Source organism: Microtus oregoni, unplaced genomic scaffold (genome assembly GCF_018167655.1).
Source record: "Microtus oregoni isolate MIOR12 unplaced genomic scaffold, Mior012 000006F_ref0000085, whole genome shotgun sequence".
Taxonomy (NCBI): domain Eukaryota; kingdom Metazoa; phylum Chordata; class Mammalia; order Rodentia; family Cricetidae; genus Microtus; species Microtus oregoni.
In genome coordinates this window covers 27,693,227-27,713,596 of record NW_024543065.1, presented here as the reverse complement: position 1 = coordinate 27,713,596, position 20,370 = coordinate 27,693,227, and the positions used below count along the sequence as shown (strand labels likewise).

At 47.9% G+C, this 20,370-nt stretch overlaps 1 protein-coding gene across 1 annotated transcript in view; it reads left to right on the top strand.

Moving 5' to 3' along the window:
* LOC121449304 overlaps nucleotides 1–15,883 on the top strand; it is a 173,897-nt gene extending 158,014 nt beyond the window's left edge. Inside the window, exons 41-48 of the mRNA XM_041653616.1 lie at nucleotides 1,594–1,746; nucleotides 1,968–2,102; nucleotides 2,683–2,835; nucleotides 4,361–4,570; nucleotides 8,255–8,375; nucleotides 12,975–13,102; nucleotides 15,277–15,398; nucleotides 15,487–15,883. Coding sequence (XP_041509550.1) covers nucleotides 1,594–1,746; nucleotides 1,968–2,102; nucleotides 2,683–2,835; nucleotides 4,361–4,570; nucleotides 8,255–8,375; nucleotides 12,975–13,102; nucleotides 15,277–15,398; nucleotides 15,487–15,532 — 1,068 coding nt within the window. The 3' untranslated portion in view covers nucleotides 15,533–15,883. The remainder of the gene's footprint in view (nucleotides 1–1,593; nucleotides 1,747–1,967; nucleotides 2,103–2,682; nucleotides 2,836–4,360; nucleotides 4,571–8,254; nucleotides 8,376–12,974; nucleotides 13,103–15,276; nucleotides 15,399–15,486) is intronic.
* The last annotated feature ends 4,487 nt before the right edge of the window (nucleotides 15,884–20,370 follow it).

Here is a 20,370-nt window from a genome sequence, read left to right as displayed (position 1 = left end):
TATGCCCTTCTGCCTTTCTCCCGTATTTAGAATCCGGGAGCTACCAACCTGTCCACCAAGGGGCCACCCAGAGAGGAATGATGGGACTCCCTTGTAAATTCACTGTGGAAGCTAGCCGCTGTTTGAAACTGAGAATCAGGGAAACGGATGTCCTGTGCCTAAAATGACTCATCAGGTCACCCTGCCCTATGGAGCTCAGTGCGTGCCCACAGTGTCCCAGTCTCTGGCTCTCTTCCCCAGCCCTCTTCTGCAGCACTGAGTAGTCTCTAGAGCCAGCCCCACTTAGTCCCTTACCTTCCACTCCTCCCTGGGGGTTCCAGTATAGATCCTACAGTTGTTTTATTAGCAGGAGACCCAGCGATGCTCTCTCTGCCTTTGTCCTCCAGGGAATATCAGAGATTCTGTTTACTTGCAAAATACAAATGCTTGCAAATACTCAAAGATCAATTTCAAAATGGCCTAGTGCTGCAAGAGGAGGCTATGGAAGTCAGCCTTTCCCGAGCAATCCTGCAGGCATGAAAAGAGAAAAATTGGACTCTCGGCTTCTCCCAGACGGCGGGAGTTTTACCAAATCCCCAGATGTAGGGAATCCCTGTCCAACTCTTTGGCCCCAAGGCAATGACATTGTTCCCACTGGTAACCAGCAGTCAGGCTTCCTGACATAGTCTCTAAGTGGGCACTCTCCTGCCTTCCTCACCCAGGAAGTGGTTCAGATATTAAAAAAATTAAAATGAAAGTGCCCGTATGTCTACTTCTCAGCCCTGGGACTTGTCTGCTCAGGCTGCCACAATAAAATGCCCTAGATTGGGTAGCTAAAGCACAGGTGTTTGTTCTCTCACAGTTCTGGAAGCCAGGAGTCAGAGACCAGGGTAAGCGGGCAGACTGATGCCTTCCTAGTAGAGAAAGAAGCCACCTTCCCCCTGTCGAGAGGAAGAAAAAGAGAAACCTCTGCTCTAACAGGGCACAGTCTCCCTGGGATAGGGACCCACCCCATGTCCTAATCTGAACCCCAGAAAGGTCTTCGATCGCCAGACGTTGGAGGTTGAATAGGTGAATTTGGGAAGAGTGGCGATTCAGTTCACAGCACTGCGCCCGCAGTTAGGCTTACATAAGCGTTCCGTGTCATTGTCAGCCATCAGCCACGGCCACTCAGAACAGCACATCTCATACCCGGTGTCCACTGGAGCCTAAGGGGGCGGCCAGCCCGTCTTCTTCCATCACTTATCTGTATTTAATCAAATTCCTCAGTCGTGGCCATCCACTGTGAGAGACTCATTAGATTCTGCTCTGAGCCAACCTGGGAGCCCAAACTCCACCTTTCCTGACTAACCTGATGCAGCCCGTAGATTGTCTCTCTGTCGCCTCCCCTGGCTCTACTCACCATCCTTCTGGCTCAACGTGCCTTGGTGTTGACAAGCAAAGCGTGTCCTAGGACGTAGGTGGCCAAAAGATGAAGCCCTGCAGATTAAAGCCAACCCTTCAGGGCCCCTCCTGTGGCCTGCCTTGTAACTGTCGGGATGGAGGGCATTTTAATCCTGCCCTTCACACCGCACAAGCCCTCTGTACTCCCTTGACCTGAGTCTGCAATTTCAGGAGGCGCTGGATGAGAATCAGTTTAATTTGATCCAGAGAGTGTGTGAGCTCATCTGTGAAGTGAGAGCCGAAGGGACTGCCAACATGAAGCAGCTCAAGAAAACCTGGGGCTCTGCCAGACCCGACGAAGGAACAAAAGAGAACACAGGCAAAGTGCGTGATCTTTCCAAAGCCTGGCCCACCATACACCCGCTTAGCATTCCAGAGGGGTCTCTCAGAAGCACTGTGGTGGACTTTTAAAGGGACGCTGGGGCGGGCTGAGCTTCACAAGGTCACATCTCCTTGCGGAAGGCACATTTCTGGCGTTAGGGGCCATGCCCTTCTGGGAAAAAGGACTGAGAGTGGTTTTTTCTAAAAGTAAGCCTTCCTGGCAGGAGCAGCTGCGCCCCTCGGAGCAGGACAACAGGGGCACCCTGGCTGCTGTAGTGTGCAAAGTGCGGAGCCTGGGCCGCTGGCGTCTGGCTGCTCAGCAGGCTCATCTCAGAGGTCAGCTGAGCAGGGCAGAGAAGGTGAGTGTTGAAGAGAGGCCCTCTCTCACTCCCCACCCCCTCACTCCGCCCATACCCGTGTGTGACACTTCTGGCCAGGCTGAGTGCAGCTGCCGTGCTGGTGGCAGGTGACAGGCCCAGCTATGCTAAAGACTCTGGCAACTGGCAATTGATCATTCCCCGCCCCCACCCGGAGAATAGGCAGACTTAGAGCCTTGGGATAAATAGAAAACAGCAAGGCAGAACCAGTCATGGCGATGAAAGGATGGTGCCTACGAAGGAGGAGAGATGGCAGGGAGTGTTTGTTAAGGGCTTGAGGCTGCTGGATTTGGTTTTACCTGTGATGGTCTGGGGAAAATCTGCTTTAAACACATCCAAAGCAAAGCACATATCGGGGATGGTCTGGAAAGTTGCACTTTCTCGAGATCTGGATTTACTTGAATCTGTGACGCTTTCCATAACTAAGATCACATAAGCAATGGCCAGTCCGAGCTCTGCTCTAGGGGAGTCGGTAAAGGAGGGCCTGCTGTGAGACGGTAGCCGAGGCTTGAGACTAAAACCATAGAAAAGATGCTCGCTCCCTGTCTCGCTGTGTTTGCAGGAATCTATTCACAGTCAAAGAGAATGTGTGAGAATCAAGCTCATGGCAGAGCAAGAAGTGGGGTTACTACATCAACAGCTACGGGCTGCCAGGCAGGCCCTGGCCAAAGCTCAGACTGACAGCAGGAAGCTGTGGCAGCAGCAGGATACCCAGGTATTTAGAGCCCCTGAGTGTGGCCATGAGAAGGCACACTGTGGCCACTGGTAGCAGTTACAAGAGTCACCTAGTGTCTAGAATGTCACTGATTTGAGAAACACTGGAATTAGTTCTCAAAGACACTCAGGACAAATGGCTAACCCAGGTGCCTACTAACATACCAAGGCAGGAGCACCTAGCATCGCAAGTACTTGGTACAGAACCCTGGCTCCTCTCAGCATCTGATGTATACACACACACACACCTCCAGCCCCTGAGCTTTGCTTCCCTTCTCTCCCTCCTGCTTTTTTTCCCTTCCTTCCTTCCTTCCTTCCTTCCTTCTTTCCCTCCCTCCCTCCCTCTATCCCTTCCTCCCTCCCTCCCTCCCTCCCTCCTTCCCTTCTTTCTTTCTTTCCTTTGTTTTGTTTTATTTTATTTTGCTTCTATAACTCAGTCATTTTGGCTACATGGTCTCTTGATTCTTGGCTCTCCCGTGGTCCACTCTCTCCCCGTCCCGCTCCCTCTCTCCAGCCCTGGTCTGCTGGTCGCGTTCAACCATGTTCAGGTGTTCAGCCGACTGCTTTCTCTCCCTGCTCCAGACTCTTCGGGATGCCTCTGGCTGTGCTCTCCCCGTAACTCCAATAAAAGCCTTCTCCTCAGCCTTACCTAGGAGCAGTCGTGTCCTTATTTTCACTCAGCCGGAAGGAAGACAAATTCCAATTTGGCTGTTTCTTCCTCTTCGCCCTGACTTTCGCTTTTTCTTTGCCTCGTGGAGGCAGAGTGACTTTCCAGCGCTCGCTCACTTCTATTCTCTTGCTTTAACTCTGTAGAGTCTGGCTTCCCCAGAGATATTTTGACAGTGAAGACAGAGCCCAAGTTAGAAGCACCCTCCCACACTGAAGCTTCAGTGACATGTCCTGGCCTGCTCAGAACTGAACCCAACCACTGCCGGCCCTCATGAGAAAGGCTTTATGGCAATGTGAATGTCGCTTGTGGTTCATATGAGTGTTTGGTGGGTAGGTAGTTAGCATGAATATCATCATCTGATGCCCCGTACCCAGAAACTCAAATTCTTGACCAGGTAATGTTGTTGGGTGGGGGCATTAGCACATCCTGGCTTTCTTTAGAGTTTGTTGTGAGTTCTGTTCCCTATGACTGATGTCTCAGGGTTCATAGTAGAAGTGCCAGGAGAGCCTGGTGGTGGTGGCGCATGCCTTTAATCCCAGCACTTGGGAAGCAGAGGCAGGGGGATCTCTGTGAGCTCAAGGCCAGCTTGGTCTGCAGAGCAAGTTCCAGAACAAACAAATCCTGTCTCCAAACAAAATAAAAAAAAAAAAGGTGCCGGGTGAGACAAGATCCTAGGGTTCTCCCTGCTTACCAGTCCAGCAACCCAGGACCAAATAGTCAGGCTCTTGTCCCCAAAGCCACAGACCAGTGCAGGCAGCCATGCTGAAAGAATGGCTGTTAGGGCTCCTAGCCTCAGCTACCTCTGTTGCCCACTGCTGATCCTTTTCTCTCTTGCCTTGGACCTCCCTTGCTGCAGGCTCAACTGCTGAGGGAGTTGGAACACAGAGTGACTCAAGACTCTGTCACGCGGCAGCAGCTGGAGATCCTAAGAACATCTGGCATGGAGAAGCTCCTAGAAGACGTGGAGCAAAAGGAGCAACAACTGCAGCTCCTGACAGAAGAGGCCCAGCGGGCTTCGAAAATGGGCCAGCTGCAGTGGAAGAAGATGGACAGAGACCTGCAGCAGGTGAGGGCTGCAGCAGGTGAGGACTGCTGGGCGCACCCTGCCCCAGGGGCCTATGGAGCCTGAGGAGCCTGAGGAGCCTGAGGAGCCTGAGGAGCCAGCTGGCTTTCTGCAATGTTTGTAGTCCAGGCAGCTCACAGCAGGCTCTCCTGCTCTGTCAACTCCAGGCACACCAGGAAATGGTTCTATATTTCCACCCCGGGGCAATTGCTTGAGCTTCACTGTTCCCGGCTCAGAATTCCAGTGCCCTTGTGACGCCCCCCTGAAATACAGGTTTCCACGCAACTCTAACCTTTGAACCGGGGTCTTTTAGAAAACTTGCTCGAAAAGGACCAAGTATCTTAAAGCTGTAACAACAGGTTTTTACTCGCGTGTTTCTAGAAATGCAGAGATTAAATGTGAAAAGCAAAGGTGGCTGGCAGACATAATTTTTATAACTGCACCTCCCAGAGGAAATAGAGAGGGGTTATTATAATGCAGGTATGGATTAATTCAAGCCTCAGTAAGCAGACGGGAGAAGGTAATTGAATAAAACCTGACACAGACGGTGCTTCGCAGATATCCGTGGGTGAATAAAGCCTTAATTCATTCACTCGCGATCATATGAGACAGAAAAGCAATTTGAAAATGAAATTGAACTATTACTGGTACAGGGTTTCAATGGCTCCAGGAGAAGTTTGGTGAAGAGAATTAAGTTGGAGGGAGAGGATGCTAAACAAACTACCTTTGAGGGGATCGAGAGAGGAGATGGAGATGAACTGCTGCCGAGTCAAAGAAAATTAGAATTTCACACTTAGGACCTGGGCACTGTGGCTCATGTCTGTAATCCAGCACCAGAGACACTGAGGCATGAAGACTGCCATGAATTTGAAGTCAGTCTAAGCTACCCAAAACGCCAATCACAAAATTTACCTTTTGAGCCTTGGTTCTGTCCAAGGATGGACAGTTCTATTGGGGCTGGTTCTCACTGACTCTTACAGAGGAGCTTGGCGATATGTATCTCATGGGCATGTTTTTAGGGCCTCTGCCGTCTAATAATCTTGAGAGGTCTGGGATTCCACGGAGTCTGCCCCAGGCAGGCATCAGGTAATAACCTTTTGGGTAACTCAGGAGGTTTTGTCAGCCCAGGAAGCTACTTTTCCTCCCAAAGTTAGAAAACACTGATCCAGGTACTAATCTCCTAATGACTATTAATTAAACTTCTGCTGCCCAGTCCTTTGCTCTGCCAATGGCTGACTACGAGGAGCGGTCTAGTGTCCACATCCTCCAAGCCTGCTCATCTAAAACTAGCCACCTGTATTATATTTTTCTATTGGTGTGATAAAATACTTGATACAGGCCACTTTAGGGGGAAAGGGCTTCTTCGGGCTCACAGTTTGAGGGGACACAGTCCATCATGGCAGAGAAGGCAAAGGTGGCAGAAAAGTAAGGATCCTGATGGATCTCCCATCAGGAAGCAGAGAGAGAGTGGATGAGGAATCGAATCAGACTATCAAACCCGACTCCAGTGACCCACTTCCTCTGCAGAGTCTCTACTTCCTTAAGGTTCCACAATCTAAACCACACTGGGAACCGAGTGTGTCAACACATAAGCCTATATGAAACAGTTCAGATTCAAACTATAATCCTACATTAATTATTATTTGATCATTATTTAATTATTATCATTGTTTCATAGCAGAGATTCTGAAGGCAATTAAAATAAATATTTTGAGTTTTCTCAATAAGCACATTTCCATCAAAACTGCTGGCTCTTTCTGAACTACCCCTCCCCCTCTCTGACAGCCCTTGTGTCCCTGGGCTTCTCCACCCCAAGTGGCAATTCTCAGCCAGCAAAAGGCCACCAGGAACTCCCCTGCCCCCACCCCGCCCATGGCCAGCAGTGGCTTCTTTGGCCTATCTTTAACCTCCACCTCCACGGGCGACTAATGACTGACTGACCAGACAACACCCTTTGCCTGTGCTGTGTCTGGAAAGATCACTTAGTGCCTAGGCTTGGGAATCCATCCCCAAGCTATAACTGGCTGGGTGACTTTGGCCCTCTTCATGACTTTTCTGAGTTAGTTTCTGCATCGGTGCAAAAGAGAAAACAATATACTGACTTCATAGGTTGTGGGGGGAGAGCAAATGACTCAAATCCAGGAAAAGCACTGATAGCTAACTTTCCCTGGGGTTAGTGTTTATGATCGTGATGGGACCATCAACACAAGACAAGCCTCAGAAACACAGATAGACCTGGGCTCAACCCTCTCTTTGAATGATTTTGGCCAAGGCATTGTGTACAAGGAGGGGCCTTAGTAAGTCTGCCTCTTCCCTCTGCTAGTACCTCTCAGATTTCCCTGACTTGGCTAGGAAGCCCTCATTATGCTTCTTCCAGCTCCTCTTCCACCCCTACTGGCTGTGACATCCCCAACCCACCCCCGCCCCAGCGTGCCTGGAGCACGAGGGCCTGACATACATGCCTAGCATTCATGGGACTATGGACCTGCTTTACGTGACAATACCCTGCTAACCGAAAGCTCTGAGGAGCTACTGAGATTTAAACTATATTTGGGGGAACCCCACACCAGTCAACTCATGACCACAGTTACTGGTATGAAGGGCTTTCTATTTAGATTTAAAACCCACAGGACTGTATTTTAAAGCTTTTCCTAGAGGTGGGCTGGAGGTGTATGTCAGCTCATAAGAGTGTTGGCCTGGTGGGCATGAAGCCTTGAGTTTGACCCATAGCACCGCTTAGACTCATGGAACTGTGACCCATCACTTGGGAGGCAGAAGCAGAATCAGGAGTTTGAAGCCAGCCTAGGCTACATGAGATCCTGTCTCCAAAATCAAGACAGGCAGGCAGGCAGACACAAACACACACACAGGCACAGAGAGAAGAGAGAGAGAGAGAGAGAGAGAGAGAGAGAGAGAGAGAGAGAGAGAGAAAATTACCATAAACTTGATGGTTGACAATAAACATTTATTTATCACACTTAAATCTGAAAATGAGATCCTAGCCAGATTGGAGTCTTTCAGAAGTTGTAAAAAAGAAAAAAAAAAAAAAAGTCTGTCCCATGTCCCCTCTAGTTTTGGGTGGTAGTTGGTATTTCCCTGGCCTTCTTCCCTTTGGGAGGTCCAGCCTTCCAATTCCTGCTTGTTATGCAGTGACCTTGTTGTCAGAGTTAAAAGCAATTAGGGGCTAGATTTTAAAAGAGAAATACTTGTGATTTGTTCAGATGAGAAACACTTTGGATCCTCCCCTCGCCTGCTTAGAGATGCTAGGTCAGTGTGCAAGGGGAGAACTGGCCAGGGCAATGTTGCAGCTGCAGGGAGCAGATTTTTCCCAGACACGGACGCATAAATAGGTAAATAGATACAACAATGAGTAAATGTTAGTTTTTAGAGAAGCACAAAGTCGTAATTATAAAGTGATTATAAAGTAAGGATTCCACCGATGGCTTCTGGTCCTCTTTATTTAATTCAGTTTACTTTAGCTGTTCCTTCCCAGGAACACAAACTCAGGCCTGTGTTTAGCCTATGCAGGACCCTGAAGATTGACTGCTTCTCATGGGGTAGCCTTGAACCCATACTCTCCCTCATGGGGTAGCCTTGGACCCACATTCTCCCTCAAAAGTCACCTGGGAGCCAAGGGAACTCAAGAAAGCACCACAAAGGATCCCGCTTCCCACCCTCTCGCCTCAGATGAGAAGCCGGCTTGCCCAGGAGCGTAGTATGAAGCTGGATGCCTTCCAACGAGTGCGGGAGCTACAGAGTCAGCTTCATGACATGGAGCAGCCACCTCTCCAGATGGGCTGCCCAGCTGGTAAGTGCACCTTCCTCTGGCTAGAAGGACCACCCAGTCTTGGGGACATTAGTTTAAAGGGAACCTCCATGACTCCAAGACTGGGTAACAACCCAAGGCCAGGAGTGGGCTCTTCATGAATGTGGACTGAATGGATAACATATGGATTTAAAACAAAAAACCTTCTCAGATTTGTGTTGTTATCTACTCTCATCAGTCATGGCTGGTCAGAGTATGTAAAATACCACTTGAAGAGCAGAAAGTGTCGCATTGCTTGCTGGAGCGTCTTGGTGGTCTGCGGTACCAATGACCACATTTCTAGGGTGCTATTCATAAACTACATTATGATTGCTGGGTGCTGGGAGCTCAGGGCTCCTGCGGAGATGTCCATCAGAGTAGTCCTCCCGGCAGCATGGCGACAGACCCCAGAGCCACTCTTAGTTGGCTTCCTCCCCTGTGAGATGAGTACTGAATGAATTCCAGATTGACCACAAATATCACCAAATGCTGGTGACCACGCGTGGGTCATTGCTGGGGCCAGTCAAGCTCTCTCTTTGTCTCCCATCCGTCACATAGATTGGTTGAATGCGCAGGCTTTGGAGGGGGACCACCAGATCCCCGTTTACTGCTAGCTGTGTAACTTTACGTAGCTTGATTGCCCGCCACACAGTAAAATGTGAATAAACCTCCATGACTTATCCTACGTGTTAAATGGAAGAACACCCGTCTGATACTTAGGGGGATCTTTTGTCAGGAGTCAGGAATTGCACAAGATGGGTACTACACTTTCATGCACGTGTTTAGTTCTTTATCTGGGTTTCCTTTTGGCTGTTTGCCAACACGAGTGAGCTGAGGAAATACAGTCTTTCCCAAGCGGACAGTCGAGTGAGTCCAGGCTCACTAGGAACAGAGCTGGACTTGTTCCTGAAACCCGCCGATCCTCCTCCTTGACTCTGCGCTTGCCTTGCCCTTGAAGGGGGCCTGCCACAGCCTAACCCAGCCCTAAGATGGAGTCCTGTTGTGACCACTGCCGCCAAGCAGTTCTACATGCCTTATGCTGGGGACCTTTTTCCCTCTCCTCCCTCTCTACTTCTCTCCCACCAGATGTTTTTGTAATTCCTTCTTGGCAATGTCTCCTAGAGAGCTGCCATCCAGGACCCCCAATATCTGCACAGTTATGGAGGAGAGCCAGAATGAGGTGCTCAGGTGGTCCCTCCTTTTTAAGTTGAGGGAGGGCTCTTTTCTAGTAGAAAAAGAACTTACTTTGGGCTTCAGGCCTAGCAGATTCCCCTTACCAGGTGAAGGGGTTTTGTAGCTGGGTCTGTGGCACCCCTACACATGGGCCGAAAACCAAGAATTGAATCTTTAAACTGTGCTTTATCCACGGAGCCAGCAATCTGAGAAGATATTGAATTAATACGTTAGAGATCTGTCTTTGGTCTCAGCACGGGCCGCAGATTGCATGGGGATGGGGGCAAAGGCAGCCAATCATTGCAAAGTTTCCCCTTGCCCCTCTAGTCAGGTGATCAGTCTTGTCTTCCAAGTCTGTGGTGTGGCACTTTTCTCCTTATTGTCTCCTCTCTGCAGGGGCGGGGTGACAGACGTAAAGGCCACCGAGTCTAGCTTACCTAGATTGAAAGTTAACTCAGAACAAACAAGCCGCTGACAGTGCGCAGCCGTACTCCTTCCTGCAGAGAGGAAGTACAGATGTGCACTTGAGGCAGGCAGGCACGGGGACCGGGCACCCTCCTAACCATTCTTGTTCTGTGCACACACCCCTCTTCAAACAGTTCCCCTAGCAACCTCAGAGCTCCTCCTACACGGGACTACACATCCAGTAATGTTTCTCCGCCTCTAAGAATAACCAAATGTTAACAGTTTCTGTTTGAATGTGTTCTCGATATATCCCGGTAGGAGACCGCCCCAGTCAGCCTAAGATGGGTTTGGGTGCATGCACAGTAACTCACACTGTGCCCTCAAAGTGAACTCTTGGGGAGATTACCCTACCTATCATCTGATGCTTATGTAATCAGGTGTGTATGTGATGGTAAGATGCATGATGGGAAAGGATTGTCCATAATAGGAGAAATGATTATAGCACCTAATCTATTGGTCAAAATATAGAACCTGCTGGTCAGGGGTGGCACATGCCTTTAATCCCAACACTCTGAACACAGAGGAAGATGGATCTCTGAGTTCAAGGCCAGCCTGGTGTACAGAGTGAATTCTTAAGAATCAGCCTCCTCCTTCTCTATAGCCCTATAAGAGGAAACCCTAAACAGTAACTGGGACCTTGGCATAACCTCCTTTATGTGGTCAGCTGTCAGTCTTGACAGGAGGGGCCCTTTCTTTCTTTTTTTTTTTTTTTTTTTTTTTTGGTTTTTCGAGACAGGGTTTCTCTGTGGTTTTGGAGCCTGTCCTGGAACTAGCTCTTGTAGACCAGGCTGGTCTCGAACTCACAGAGATCCGCCTGCCTCTGCCTCCCGAGTGCTGGGATTAAAGGCGTGCACCACCACCGCCCGGCCGAGGGGCCCTTTCTTATCTGGGCTTTGCCTTGCTTTGAATAAAGCTGTCTTGCTACTTCTGCAAATCCGTGTCATTCCCCTGTTCCAATCCTTCAAAAAAGAGCCCCAAAGCCTGGAAACCTCTGGCACGACCTCCTGCCACAGGTCGGATGTGGTTTGGCTGTGTGAGGTAGTCCCTACAGTGCACACCCTAGAGGTGGGTGGGACCTTTAAGTGGTGGAGCTTAGCTTGGAGGGTCTTTGGTTACTGTGGTGCTGCCCTCAAAAAGGATTTAGGAAGGTCCTGTGGAGCCCCTTGTTCCTTGGGAGTTGGCTCTCCTGTTTGTGGCTTCATAGTCTTGTTGATAAAAGAATTTAAAAACAGACTCAGAAAGATGAAGAAATATTTTGTTTGAATTTGAAAGGGAAATAACAACAGGGAGGATAAACAGCCAGTCTCAGCAACAGCTGTGAGGGAGGTGATGGAGAAGAGCTGTCTTCTGAGTTCGGGTCCAGAGAAGCAGGCTTTCTCAACAGCAGAGGCCAGGAAGCAGCTGCAGGGGACAGGACTGTGGCGGCTGGTATCTGGGGAAAGAGTAAGAACGGTGAGAGTATGGGGGAAGCGTGTTAGGATTTTGACCAATAGAGAAGGGATTAAAAAGAAGGAAAAGAAAAGTTTTGTTCCTTTTAGTTAGATTTTAGAAAGACAGGCAGGCTTCGTATAAAGACCTATAAGCGCCTGCACTGGGGGAGCGGTCTCTGGTGTGTAAGTAGCCATGTCTTCTTCCTAGGGAGGTAAGTATTCCTCCAGTCTGCTTAGTCTGTCTTCAGCATTCCTGAAGGGAGACTTTCTGGCTAGTTGGCTGACAGACCCATTAAGATTAATTCTTAAGGAAAAGACAAAAGAACCTATAATTCGGGGGTGGGTTAGAATATCATTTCTTCACCCGCGGATAGAGGAAAAGCTCAGGTCCTATTATTTTGATGGGGGGATTTTCCTCTAATAGGGCCTAGCGAAGCCCTGCTACCACCCTTTCATGTGATGATTTAAATCTTAAGGATGGACAAGACTGACTACAAGATTCAAATCCATATTCAGCAGCCCCCAAGCCTCCCAGTGTCACCCAGCTCCCTAACAAACTGAAGCTTCGGTGGGGCCGCTAGCAGAGTGGACCTGATCCTGGGCTCACTCCCTGGCTTCAGCTCCCTACCTCCCTATGCTGTCTTTTCCTCCCTTGAGCCTGGACCAGTTGAGTGCCCACCTACCTCACCCACCCCTCCCCATCTCCTGAATCGGGACTTTGATCCTCCCAAACTGTGACTCAAATCAACCTCTTCTCTTTATAGTGTTAGCAGTCCTCTGATACTTCATTGTAGCCGTGAAAACCCGAGCAATCCCAGTGGACAGGATCCTGTCCATGCTTCCTCCTCAGGAGTTTTGAGCAACCCTTTCCCTTTCCTATCTCCACCCTCGTATTTCCTGTCCGTTGAGGGTCCTGGGGAACATTCCTTTAGGATGTATAACCCAGGAGGGATCTTGCAACAGCTAACAATTATGTATCGTTCATGTATGTGTAAAGGTCATAAAATCTACTAAAATAAAAAGCCTTCATTGAAGCCGGGTTTGATGGCTTATACCTGTAATCCTGGCCCACAGCCTCAGTGCTCGGCCTATCCCATCACTGAAGGCAGGAAGGACTGAAGAGTGTGGTGCTGGCCAGTCTGAGCTAATCAAAAACAACAGCCAAACAAACTTGAAAAACCACCTCCCAGGACCCTATTCGCCAGCCTTTTCCTGCTCATCGTTAAGCTTCTTTAAAGAGTTACCTATAAACGGAGCTGGAGAGATGGCTTCGGGGTTAAGAGCACACTGACTGCTTTCCAGAGGACCTGGTTCAATTCCCAGCACTCATATGGCAGTTCATAATAAAAAATTAAAAAATCAAAGCGGGGGAGGGAGAGTTACCTGTGATCACTATTAATTCATTCTACCTAGCTTAGGGCTCACATCCATCAGGGAGAGGGGAAGGAGAAACACACAGAGGGAATGCTCTGTGTTAAACTGGGCTCTGCACACTGCAGCCAGAGATCTACTTTCTTTTCCTTTTTCTTTATAGGGCTTACGCCCCAGACCCACCGCTCCCTAAACTCTGCTGCTGCATTATCCAGATGTTCCCACCAGCGGTTTCCAAAGACTAATCTTCTTGGCAATAAAATGGCAAGAAGGATTCAAAGGCCAAAGACTGTGAGTGATGCTGAGCTTGCTTATACGTAGGAAACAAGAAGACTTTATACCTGGTGTATACGTCTAGGGTAATTTCAAACTTACATTAGGAAAATTCTACATCTGGATGTTAGCCAGGTAGCTTGGATCTGTTTTACAGTTTTAGTGTTAAAATAAGCCCAGGGCCCTTTCTGAATTACAGCCCACCCAATGGCTCTGGAAATTAGTACCAGAACCTTGCTGGATTCTCTTTGAGTTTCTTCTTTAATCATCGACAATAATTATTAATATCAGGTCCCTCGTCTAATTTCCCCATGCCTTCCTCTTTTATTTATTTGTTTGTTTGTTATTGTATGTCATATACACACCATGTATGTTCCAGCATGTGCGTATGGAGATCAGGGGACAAATTGAAGGAGTTATTTCTCTCTTTCCACCATTTTGGTTCTGGAGATTAAACTCAGGCCATCAAGCTTGGCAGCAAACACCTTTACCTGTTGAGCCTTCTCACAGATCCCCAAACTTTCCTTGTGATTTTCCAATTGGCAGTCTAGGTCTGGATGGAAGTTCATTGCAGCATTTAAAATATATGGGTAAGAAAGGGTAGGGAGGCTGGGCGGTGATGGCACACGCCTTTAATTCCAGCACTTGGGAGGCAGTGGCAGGCGGATCTCTGTGAGTTCGAGGCCAGCCTGGTTTATAGGATCTAGTTCCAGGACAGGCTTGATAGCTACAGAGAAACCCTGTCTTGGAAAACAAACAAACAAACAAAAACAAACAAGGAAGAAAGAAAGAAAGAAAGAAAGAAAGAAAGGAAGAAAAGGTAGGAAGGAGATGGGAATCAATGAAACCTTACCAAATCAGGGTTATGTTACTACGGTTACCAAATCAGGGCCGTGTTACTAAGGTTACCAAATCAGGGCCATCACTCCACTCCTCAGGGTGTGCAATCATCTTTCCCTAACATGTAAAATTCTAGTAGAGTTGTCCTTCGGTATCCATGAGGAGTTGGTTCTAGGACCCCCATAGGTACCAAAGCCTACAGGTGCTTAAGTTCCTTACACAGAATAGTGTAGCATTTACATGCAATCTACACACAACCTCCTATATACTTTAAATCACCTCTTGATTATTTATAATGTTGAAACAGTGCAAATAATTATTATATCACTTAGGGAATGTAGACAGAAAAAAGTCTGTGCACGCAGTACGAATTTTATCTTTTCCCAATATTTTTTGGTCTGTGGTTGGCTGAGTCCATGCGTACAGTATGGAGGAAAAGCAGTATCTTTGCTTGTAAAAGCCTTCTACCAAGAGAAGACCGCCATGTGTGACGGAAAACAAGACATTTCACAGTTCAGCCCATCTTCATGTCACTTCTGAAAGGTCTGAGTACTTTGGGGGTGTTGCGGGTCATAACTCTTGTGGTGGAAGAGGCTAACTAGCTAAGTGCATTGACGGAGACCCACTGGACGTGAGAAACCTGGCAGGGTAAGGGACTAGGGCTAGCTGTTGGCTACTGCCAAATAAACCCTACCATGATACTAAAATAAACCCTACAGTCGAGTATCTTGTGGTTCCATGAGTGTGGGTACAAATAGGGATCCCCAAGCAGAAGATATGAAGGCAGGCAACACCCAGCCTGAGCTCAAGCCACTCCAAGCCTGTCCGTGATGTGACTTCCTAAGAAGGTGTGGAGATAAGACAGACAACCTGACAGGTCTGACAGACAGGACACACACGTGACTGTGATATATGCACAGAGATGTTCTACAAAGATGGCGCAGTGCTGACGTTAATGACAGAGCCCCAAGGAGTGTTTAGGCTGCTCCAGGAGAGCAGGTCTTCTCGTCCCCACCTGGAGCGCCTTCCCCCTGACTTTATGACGAGCCCGCCAAAGGCCACCTCCCTAGAGCCAGTGCTGTTGGTCTTGGCGGCAGCAGTGCCCATGCTATGCTATAAGAATCCTTCAGCGGCAGGGCAGGGGTGGAGCAGGCCTTTAATTCCTGCACTGGGGCAAGAGCAGGGAGACAGGCAGATCTCTGTGTTTGAGGCCAGCCTGGTCTACAGAGCTGGTTCCAGGGCAGCCAGAGCTACACAGAGAGACCCTGTCTCAAAAACCAAACCAAAACAAAACCAAAAAATATCATTTGCCACCTTTAAAAAAATATCCTATCATCAACTTGATATTCCAGGTACCAATTAAGCAGAAAAAAAGAATTGATGATAGTTCTCTACCCAATGTGGCAGAAAATGCTCAACTTACAACTTTTCAAGTCCAAACAGCTCCATCCAGGATTTCGTTCAGAACTGAGAGGTAATCTTTTTTTGTGTGGATCTATTTTATTTCTGTATGCATTTAGATGGATAAAGATAACTCCAGCTCTATCAAACTTTCCATCCAGCTTTTCTTCGCAGTATGTGGCAGACAGTATTGAAGAACTGAGATGAATTCATCTAGAGTGTCCAGATGAAGCCGGATTTTGGTCCCAGATTTGAAAACTTTCAAGCACTGGTTTGCATTCTACAAGTTCTCTCGGGCTCCTGGTTGCCCAGAAGTCTCTCGGCTTGAGGTTTGAGTAACAAAGTAGGCAGGGTGGTCCAAGGCAGAGGGCCCTGATGCTGAACTGTCCTTACTAAGAAGTCAAGGCTCAGGCCTGGTGCTGGTGGTTCTCAGGGCCCCATTCAGTTCCAGCTATCACGTGGTAGCTCACAGTTATCTGTAACTCTAGCTCCAGAGGACCTGATGCTGTCTTCTGGCCTCCATGGGTACTGGGCATGCATGTGGTATACATACATATATGCAGGCAAACATACACATAAAATAAAAATAAGCCGGGCGGTGGTGGCGCACGCCTTTAATCCCAGCACTTGGGAGGCAGAGGCAGGCGGATCTCTGTGAGTTCAAGACCAGCCTGGTCTACAAGAGCTAGTTCTAGGACAGGCTCCAAAACCACAGAGAAACCCTGTCTCGAAAAACCAAAAAAAAAAAAATAAAAAATAAAAAATAAAAATAAATCTTTTCAAAGACATGTTATTAAAAGTGAAAAATCATTGTAGTTCAATAAAGATTCATCCAAACAAATTTCAAAGCATTTTTTATTTTACTTAAATGTGTCATCCTTTCTTAATAATCTTTTTATTTCTTCCTGCAAATGCTAAAACTCTGTTTTATTAAGTGTTTTTTAAAAAGATTTATTTTATTTTATGTGTATGAGTGTTTTGCATGCATGTATGTATGAGCACCACATTCGTGCCTGGTGCCAGAAAAGTCGGAAGAGGTCATCGCATTCGCTGGGACTGGAGTCGCAGATGGAGGAGGTGCTAGGAATCAAATATGAGCCTTCTGCAAGAGAAGTGCTCTTAACCACTGAGCCAATTCCCCAGTCTACTTTAGTAAAGCCTTAATCCAATTCCTTTTCTTGTTCAGACTAGAGAATCTACCTTGGGTAAGAAAGAGATGAATGGATCAAAATAGACCAAAGAAACATATTTGCATGCATAAATTTATACATTGCCATAGCCGGATCCTAGATGTATCTCCCAAAGGTCCACTGCGCTGGTAAGATTTTTGTCAAGTTGACTCTTGCTATAGTCATCTGGGACAAGGGACAAGCAATTGAAAAACTGCCTCCATTAGATTATCCTACGGGCATATCTAGAGGGCGTTTTCGTGATTATTGATTGATGTGGGAGAATCCAGCCCACTGTGCGCAGTGCCGCCCCTGCTAGCAGGCAGAGCAAGCCATGGAAAGCTATCTAGTGAACAGTGTGCCTCCGACTTAAGCTCCAGCCTTGGCTTCCCTGGGCTTCCCTCGGGATGGTCTGTAACCATTAGCCAAATATATGGTTTCCTCCCCAGGTTATTTTAGTCAGTGTTTTCACAAAGCAATAGAGAGGTGCACTAAGACAGCTGGACTCTGGGCAAGCGAGGTGATGGCTACTCATTTCCTACTCCGTCAAAAAGATAAAAGTTACAAGTTGACTAATTTGTGCAGACTTTGAAGGAGCAGAGAGTCAGAGAGGAAAGCTCAGATACCTGGTAGAGGTGTGACCACCAGGGTATGTTTCAGGCCACTTCAAAGAAGGGTGCAGTTGCTGAAGAGATTAGCAACCATATAAAGGCTACACAGCCATCCATACATGCGAGTGCTCAGTTGGTGGGGAGCAGAACTCTTTGACAGGATTAGGTGGTGTGGCCTTGGGGAGCCTGCCGCTACACTTCCTGCCATGATGGTGAGAATGGACTAAGTCTCCAAAGTGTAAGAAAGCCCCAATTAGATGGTCTCCTTTATAAGCGTCACCATGGTCATGGTGTCTCTCCCAGCAACGGAGCTCTGACTAAGAAGTGGTGAGGCTGACTAAGCAGCCACGCGTTGCTTCTGTGTAAGTATTAGGGATCTAAACTAGGTCCTCATGCTTGCCTTTGTACAGTGCACACCTGTAATTCCAGTGCCAGGAGACAGGAGGAGCCCAGGGACTCACTGGTCAGCCAGTCTAGCCAATCAGGGAAGGTTCAAGCTCAGTGAGAGCGGTCCTGTCTCAAAAAAGAAGGTGGAGAACAATTGAAAAAGACATCTGAGATTGACCTCTGGCCTTCATCCACAGACTCAAACATTCCTGTAAACACACACACACACACACACACACACACACACACACACACACAGAGAGAGAGAGAGAGAGAGAGAGAGAGAGAGACAGAGAGAGAAAGAGAGAGAGACAGAGAGAGACAGAGAAGTGTTTACTATGGGAATGTCATGAAGAGACACCATGACCAAGGCAGCTCTTATAAAGGACACCATTTAATTGGGGCTGGCTTACAGTTTCAGAGGTTTAGTTCATTGTCACCCTGGTAGGGAGCATGGCAGCAAGCAGGATGTGATGCTGGAGAAGTAGCTGAGAATGCTCCATCTGGATCTGTAGACAGAAGGAAGAGGGAGCCTCTGGGCTTGGCAGGGGCTTCTGAAATCTCAAACCCCACCCCTAATGCCACACATCCTCCAACAAGGCCATACCTCCATACCCTTTCAAACAGTGCCACTCTTTGGTGACGAAGCATCCAAATCTATGAGCCTATGGAAGCCCTTACTCTCATCCAAATCACAATGATGAGTAAAGCAACCACGGGGCATTATGGGCAAGGGGGGCAAGTCTTATCCAGAATATGTACTTGTTAGGGAAGATTCATCTCTGGCCCCTTCTTAATGAAAAAAGTCTAATACAGTCAGCCTGCTGCCAGACATACAATTGTTTCCCACGGAGTTGACACCTACTCGGTAATGTCCAGGCAAATGAGAAGCTCTGCCTCTGCTGGGGAGATGGCTCAGCGGGTAGGATGTGCATGAGGACCTGAGTCCGGATCACCAGAATGTACATAAAGCCAGGTGCGCAGGTGCACACCTGTAATACAGTGAAACGGAGGATGGAGACAGGCATCAGATGAGTCAGAGATGGGTAGACCATACCTTGATTGGGATGCTTAGCTATGAATAACTCTTGCCCACTACATTTTTAAACCTCACGCCAAGACCCCAAAGATGGGGTTTGCAGGGAGGCGTCACTGTATCTCTCTGTTCCTTTTCCCAGTGTGGCCACACTGAATAAACCTCCTTTTTACTATTGTTTGCTCGACTGGCTTAAAGACAGGTGGCTAAACCCAGCTTATTGAGGCTACCAGGGTCCAGGCTTTTACCTTTAATTACTGCTAACATTGGTTGCAGCAATAACAAAAATGTAGCTAATATAGAAAACTGGTACCCAAAGTGGGAGTATTGTTTTAAGAAACCTGTTATTCTTGGGCTTTGAACTGTTTTGTGGGACCAATGTTTGGAGCTGTGGGCTACAGAAGCCCAGAAGGCTGTCAGCACAGTTTAAGGGGTGAATTTGGGTAGGGGGTTGAAAGACCAGAGTGCAATGGAAATGAGTACAGTACTGCCTGAGCTCATGAGGCTTCAGAGGGGAACAAGGACTCTTGGGAACTGAGCTGGAAGGTCATTTGTGTTCCCATTCTGGCCTAGAATCAGACTGCAGTCTGCCCATGTCTGAAGAATAAAGCTGAATTCAAAAGCAATGGACTAAGTAATTGTCTCAGCTTTTGTTCTACTTGCTGTAAAGAGACACCATGACCAAGGTAACTTACAAAAGAAAGCATTTAATTGGGAGATTGTTTATGGTTTCAGGGTGAGTTCATGGCCATCATGGTGAGGGGGACACGGATGCAGGCAAGCATGGATGGTGCTGCAGCAGGAGCTGAGAGCTTACATCTGCTATATAAACAGCAGGCAGAGATGGAGCAGGGGATCCTGGGCCTGACATAGGTTTTTAAAACCTCAACACTCACCTCCAGTGACACACCTCCTCCTCCAACAAGGCCACACCTCCTAGATTTTCCTAAACAGTCCTCCAACTGGTAACCAAACATTCAACTATATGAGCCTATGGGAGCCATTCTCATTCAGACCGCTACAGCTGTTTAGAGAGAGAATTTCAAACCAGCGTAGGACCTAGACTGTAAAATGTTATATGAAAAGTACAGTCTGCCAAGGAAAGGGGTACGACCAAATTTACAGAAGCCAGTAAGTTTAGTACAGAGAGCAGCTGTAACTCCTCAAGAGATTCGTACCATAAAACAGAAATCTTGTGTTCTACATTGGGACAACAGGAATGGCGCTCTAAAAGCAAGAATCCCCTCCTCCCACGAAGACTTCATTTTGTGAAAACACAAACTCATTGGGAAGGAGAAAACTTGATGTGAGAATATTCCTGAAGGAGTTCCCTGCCAGAAAGCAACCTCGGTGGAGATCATCACAGCTGTGGTAAAAGGGGCCAGACCACGTCTCAAATTTGTGCAGAACTTAGCAGCACAGATTACACTGCTTTAAAGACAAGCACAATCCAATTATGTGGTACATGCAGGCCCACACCGATGTCCACGGAAGCTGCTGAGGCCAAGCAAAGCCTGTGAAGGGGAGATGATACAGAGACCAAGACACCCTGTGTGAAACCGTGAGGAGGAAGCGGAAGCTGGGACAGACCTGCTTGTTTCCTGTTATGTGATAAAATACTGACCAAAAGCAACTCGGAGGGGAGGATTTGACCTACAACTTCCAGGTCATAGGCCATCAGGAAAAGTCAAGGCATGGACCTGCTGTAGAAACCATGGGAGAATATTGCTTGCTGGCTTGCTCACGGGTTCATGCTTACTTAGCTTTCGTAGACAGCCAGGGCCGTCTGCCCAGGGGATGGTGCTGCCCACAGTGGGCTGGGCCCTACTATAATTAACAAGG